General features: G+C 46.6%; 1 protein-coding gene across 1 annotated transcript in view; it reads right to left on the reverse strand.

Moving 5' to 3' along the window:
• Window positions 1-7,399, reverse strand: part of ddx11 (DEAD/H-box helicase 11) — a 44,167-nt gene that overhangs the window by 34,937 nt on the left and 1,831 nt on the right. Inside the window, 1 exon segment of the mRNA NM_001170825.1 lies at window positions 1,278-1,430. Within this exon segment, the coding sequence (NP_001164296.1) occupies window positions 1,278-1,421 (144 nt within the window). The 5' untranslated portion in view covers window positions 1,422-1,430.

Below are 7,399 nucleotides of genomic sequence, written 5' to 3' on the forward strand. Positions count from 1 at the left end.
CACTTGTACTGAGAGCTATCTCCCATACCTCTGTATTCCCTCACTTGTACTGAGAGCTATCCCCCCTACCCCTGTATTCCCTCACTTGTACTGAGATCTATCTCCCATAACCCTGTATTCCCTCACTTGTACTGAGATCTATCTCCCCTACCCCTGTATTCCCTCACTTGTACTGAGAGCTATCTCCCATACCTCTGTATTCCCTCACTTGTACTGAGAGCTATCTCCCATAACCCTGTATTCCCTCACTTGTACTGAGAGCTATCTCCCATAACCCTGTATTCCCTCACTTGTACTGAGAGCTATCTCCCCTACCCCTGTATTCCCTCACTTGTACTGAGAGCTATCTCCCCTACCCCTGTATTCCCTCACTTGTACTGAGAGCTATCTCCCCTACCCCTGTATTCCCTCACTTGTACTGAGAGCTATCTCCCCTACCCCTGTATTCCCTCACTTGTACTGAGAGCTATCCCCCCTACCCCTGTATTCCCTCACTTGTACTGAGAGCTATCTCCCCTACCCCTGTATTCCCTCACTTGTACTGAGAGCTATCTCCCATACCCCTGTATTCCCTCACTTGTACTGAGAGCTATCTCCCATACCCCTGTATTCCCTCACTTGTACTGAGAGCTATCTCCCCTACCCCTGTATTCCCTCACTTGTACTGAGAGCTATCCCCCCTACCCCTGTATTCCCTCACTTGTACTGAGAGCTATCTCCCCTACCCCTGTATTCCCTCACTTGTACTGAGAGCTATCTCCCCTACCCCTGTATTCCCTCACTTGTACTGAGAGCTATCTCCCCTACCCCTGTATTCCCTCACTTGTACTAAGAGCTATCTCCCATACCCCTGTATTCCCTCACTTGCTAAATACCCACCCAGCCCCTTAAAGCTATATAATGTATCAGCCAGCACGACTGATTCGGGGAGGGAATCCCACACCATCACAGCTCTCACAGTAACAAATCCTTTCCGAATATTTAAACGGAACCTCCCTTCTTCTAAACGGAGTGGGGGCCCTCGTGCCCGTTGGAAGGCCCTACTGGTAAATAAAACATTAGAGAGGTTATTATATGATCCCCTTATATATTTATACATAGTTATCATGTCACCCCTTATAAATAAACCCAACTGGGCCAGCCTTTCCCCATAACTGAGACTTCCCATACCCTTTACCAGCTTAGTTGCCCTTCTCTGGACCCTCTCTAACTCAATAATGTCCCGTTTGAGCACTGGAGACCAAAACTGAACCGTAAAAAGAAAAAAAAACTCTCACCGTTCCTGTTGGACTTTCAAAAATGCCAACCTTGCCAGCCTCCAATGCTTGATAAAGCTTCTCCATGAACTGCTCTTGGATTGGATACGGTTCGTAAGGGAAAGGAAACGTCAGGGCAGCAGGATCGACAATACTTGCATCCATTATCTGAAACTGACACAAACAATGTCTCATGGATACTTCAAAAAATATAATTATTATATCTTTAACAAAACCAGGCCTTGAATTGGAAAAAAATAGTTACCTCTTGATAATCTAGAACAGGGGTCGGGAACCTTTTTGGCGGAGAGAGCCATAAACACTACATATTTTAAAATGTAGTTCCATGAGAGCCATACAATATGTTTGCCCGCGGATGCTGCGGGGCAAGGTAGGGGGGGTCCCAAGGATGCCAGATGCGATGCAGAGGAGGGCGTGACCTGCGCTCGGCGGATAGAACACATCTTCTATCCACCGAGCGCAAGAGGAAGGTAGGGTGGGTGCCAAGGATGCCGGATGCGGATGCATCTAAGGCTTAGAACACGTCTTCTATCCGCCGAGTGAAGGCCATGCCTCCCGTTTTTTTTTATTAAAGATTTGGCAGCGAACCAGATGCAGCCATCAAAAGAGCCACATCTGGCTCCCGAGCCATAGGTTCCCTACCCCTGATCTAGAAGATAGGCTGTGGCAGAGGGTTCTGGACTTTTGGGTTCAGGCCCCCTTTGAACACCTGGTCAGGCCACCCTTTAGCCCCACAGTTTGGGAACCACTGGGTGTGCAAAGGATATTTCCTCTGTGTATATCTGCAATAAAGTATGTAAGTGTGAATCACAATATTGCATTAAGAGAATTTTAAAGACCCTGGTAAAAGCGCTGGGGCAAACTGGGCCAATTCGGTTGCCCCAATAGGCAAAAAAAAAGGTCAAGCAAGCCATAAAGCACCCTCGCTGGCAGATTTACACAGTGATGGACGAAATAAAACCTTGGGCCCTGGGCTTTGCTTATGATATGAGCCCATGTCCCACCATTCTAGTTCTGACGACTGTGCATACGGTGCAAGCTGTAGACTTTACCCTTTGCTCCTGTAGCACCCTGGGTCAAGCAAAGGATAGATGACAGCAACAGATATACTGGTTATACATAGCTGTCAATATTATTACTATTGTAAAGCTAATTGCTGATTGGTTGCTATGAGCGCTTTGTATGGGTGCAAGTAGTGCAGCCCCATTTCATGTTCCCAGATCGCACAATACCAAATGCTGGGAGTGTGTTTGCAATAAAACATTGATGTCAGGCAGTAAAGCTGAACTCTTGGGCAGAAAAAGGATAATTATGAAAGACTTTCCCCATGCTTTCAGCTGGACACCACTGCTGTAGTTACTGTTGCTGTAATTAAGGTTACATAGTTACATAGGGTTGAAAAAAGACCAGAGTCCATCAAATTAACCCCTTCAAACTAAGCCCAGCACACACAAACCTATACTGACCGATCTATATACTCACATACAGACCCATACTGACCTATCCACTCACATACAGACCCATACTGACCTATCTATCCACTCCCATACAGACCCACACTGACCTATCTATCCACTCCCATACAGACCCACACTGACCTATCTATCCACTCCCATACAGACCCATACTGACCTATCTATCCACTCCCATACAGACCCACACTGACCTATCTATCCACTCCCATACAGACCCACACTGACCTATCTATCCACTCACATACAGACCCACACTGACCTATCTATCCACTCACATACAGACCCATACTGACCCATCTATCCACTCCCATACAGACCCACACTGACCTATCTATCCACTCCCATACAGACCCATACTGACCTATCTATCCACTCCCATACAGACCCATACTGACCTATCTATCCACTCCCATACAGACCCATACTGACCTATCTATCCACTCCCATACAGACCCACACTGACCTATCCACTCACATACAGACCCACACTGACCTATCTATCCACTCCCATACAGACCCACACTGACCTATCCACTCACATACAGACCCATACTGACAGATCTATATACTCACATACAGACCCATACTGACCTATCCACTCACATACAGACCCACACTGACCTATCTATCCACTCACATACAGACCCACACTGACCCATCTATCCACTCACATACAGACCCACACTGACCTATCTATCCACTCACATACAGACCCACACTGACCTATCTATCCACTCCCATACAGACCCACACTGACCTATCTATCCACTCCCATACAGACCCACACTGACCTATCTATCCACTCCCATACAGACCCACACTGACCTATCTATCCACTCCCATACAGACCCACACTGACCTATCTATCCACTCCCATACAGACCCACACTGACCTATGTATCCACTCCCATACAGACCCACACTGACCTATCTATCCACTCACATACAGACCCACACTGACCTATCTATCCACTCACATACAGACCCACACTGACCTATCTATCCACTCACATACAGACCCACACTGACCTATCTATCCACTCACATACAGACCCACACTGACCTATCTATCCACTCACATACAGACCCACACTGACCTATCTATCCACTCACATACAGACCCACACTGACCTATCTATCCACTCACATACAGACCCACACTGACCTATCTATCCACTCACATACAGACCCACACTGACCTATCTATCCACTCACATACAGACCCACATTGACCTATCTATCCACTCCCATACAGACCCACACTGACCTACCTATCCACTCACATACAGACCCACACTGACCAATCTATCCACTCACATACAGACCCACACTGACCTATCTATCCACTCACATACAGACCCACACTGACCTATCTATCCACTCCCATACAGACCCACACTGACCTATCTATCCACTCCCATACAGACACATACTGACCTATCTATCCACTCACATACAGACACATACTGACCTATCTATCCACTCACATACAGACCCACACTGACCTATCTATCCACTCCCATACAGACACATACTGACCTATCTATCCACTCACATACAGACCCATACTGACCTATCTATCCACTCACATACAGACCCACACTGACCTATCTATCCACTCACATACAGACCCACACTGACCTATCTATCCACTCACATACAGACCCACACTGACCTATCTATCCACTCACATACAGACCCACACTGACCTATCTATCCACTCACATACAGACCCACACTGACCTATCTATCCACTCACATACAGACCCACACTGACCTATCTATCCACTCACATACAGACCCACACTGACCTATCTATCCACTCACATACAGACCCACACTGACCTATCTATCCACTCACATACAGACCCACACTGACCTATCTATACACTCACATACAGACCCATACTGACCTATCTATCCACTCACATACAGACCCACACTGACCTATCTATCCACTCACATACAGACCCACACTGACCTATCTATCCACTCACATACAGACCCACACTGACCTATCTATCCACTCCCATACAGACACATACTGACCTATCTATCCACTCACATACAGACCCATACTGACCTATCTATCCACTCACATACAGACCCACACTGACCTATCTATACACTCACATACAGACCCACACTGACCTATCTATCCACTCACATACAGACCCACACTGACCTATCTATCCACTCCCATACAGACACATACTGACCTATCTATCCACTCACATACAGACCCATACTGACCTATCTATCCACTCACATACAGACCCACACTGACCTATCTATCCACTCACATACAGACCCACACTGACCTATTTATCCAATCATATACAGACCCATACTGACCTATCTATACACTCAACCACATAAACTATATATACAACCACTAATACTAACTGTAGGTATTAGTATCACAATAGCCTTGGATACTGTGCTTGTTCAAGAACCCATCCAGGCCCCTCTTATAGGCATTAACAGAATCTGCCATTACCACATCACTAGGAAGGGCATTCCCCAACCTCACTGCCCTCCCCGTGAGGAACCCCCTACGCTGCTTCAAATGGAAGCTCCTTTCCTCTAATCTAAAGGGGGGGCCTCTGGTGCGCTGATTGTTTTTATGGGAAAAAAGAACAACCCCTATCTGGCCATACACTGTAAGAACCGCTCGTTTGGCAAGGCCGGCAAGTGATTTGATCTTCTCCCGATATCCCCACCTACAGGTGAGCGATATAATTAGTTTGTTTGGCCCTAGGGTCGAACAATCAAATTAAAACGGTGGGCATAGGCGCCATCGGTTCGGGGACTGCATCAACCAGTTTACATAAATCCAATCGAAAAATCAAACCTGCCTGATCGAGATCTGGCCAATTTCAGGCCAGATGCTGGTCGGGGAGACCCTAGTTTTAAAGGATACATATTGGATAAATGGGAAAAAGGCTTATTTTGTAGGCAATTATGAATAATATACGGTGCTGGTTTCACTTTGTGCTAAAAATTAATCCTATCTGTAAAAATGGCCCCTTTATTGGAGCTCCCTATAGAACCTATCAGTTCTCCGTCCAGTGTGAAATGAAGAGTGAGCGTGTCCTAACGGTCCCTGCCGAAGCACAGTAGGAGGGGGAGAGCCAATCACAGCTCTGCACTCACACAAGCAAAGACAGGCTTCAGTTCCCTATCAGGTCAGCCTAGCTGTTGATTGGTTCCTATCCTACAGTGCAGTATACTGAGAGCTGCCGGCCCCCCTGCACATCCAGAGAATTCAGCCAGCAGGAAGTGGAACAGATGGGCGGGACTAGTGGGGTTTTTGTGGAATTTCTCAATAAATCAGTCAGAAACACAACTTTTTAAAGAACAATCCTTCTATATCTAGAGGAGTATAATTCACTGGTACATTCTTAATTTTTATAGTATATGTCTCCTTTAAAGCAAACAGCCTAGAGCTGGGCGGTATGACCAAAAATTTATATCACTGTATTTTTCAAAATTATATCGGTGTCACGGTATTTGGCGGTATTTTTTTTTCCATGCATGATTAGGTGTTAACCCCATTTCCTAATAAATTAGAGAATAATTACTGCAGTATTGAAAATCAGAGTCAGGCAAGGATTGGCAACAGAAAGTCGTAAGGTAAATCAGGCAGGCTTAGTTTCCCAGGCAAGGCCGCAGACAACATAGCACAGGAGGAGGCGTTTGATAGCTTTAAATACCCCCCACGCATGCGCAGAACCGGCGCCGTCAGCGCGTCACGGACATGCACGCTTTGACATGTACGTGCGCTTTGACGCGCGTGCGCAACGTCCCGCGGACAACGGGACGCGCACGCAAGGAGGCGCGCAAGACCGGGTCGCATGGGTGAGTACCCTGACACCCCGGTATTGCGGTATCTGAAAAATGAATATAGTTTTTTAAAAAAACACCGGTATTCGGTATTAAACGGTATATCGCCCAGCCCTAAAACAGCCTGGATTTTGGATGGGTTTACTGGATCAAAACTGCCTGCCTGGTTTTCCACATAAGGAAATCCTGACAGGACTCCCCTTCAGGGGTGGGCCAAGCCGACCGGGCGCCCTAGGCAACCCGGTCGGCCGAATCTAGTGCTGGGCGGTATGACCAAAAATTTATATCACGGTATTTTTCAAAATTATATCGGTATCACGGTATTTGACGGTATTTTTTTTTCCCCATGCATGATTAGGTGACCACCCCAAACCCCCCCGCCACCCCAAACACCCCCCCATCCGCACCCCCCCACCACCCCAAACACCCCCCATCCACACCCCCCTCACCCCGCCACCCCAAACACCCCCCCATCCGCATATTACCTATATTATAATTGTGAGGGATTAAGCTTTTAAACAAAAACTTAAAAGGCTTATTTCCAAACACAATGTGCAAATTTGGACAAAAATTGCCAGAGTTTTTTCCCACAGAGCAGAGTTTTAGCTTAATTGCGGGCAGATGCTAAGTTACTGAAACAGACTATGCACCAACATGGACACAAATTGCTATCTGTTTCAGTACATTGTGCTAAGGCTGCAGTACATGGGTTCTCCCGTCTGCATTTGTGTTTGGATGGCATAACTTCTAATGTGTGGCATTAATAATGACATTAGAATTCAACTCACTTGGTGCAAGTCA

Source organism: Xenopus tropicalis, chromosome 3 (genome assembly GCF_000004195.4).
Source record: "Xenopus tropicalis strain Nigerian chromosome 3, UCB_Xtro_10.0, whole genome shotgun sequence".
Taxonomy (NCBI): Eukaryota; Metazoa; Chordata; class Amphibia; order Anura; family Pipidae; genus Xenopus; species Xenopus tropicalis.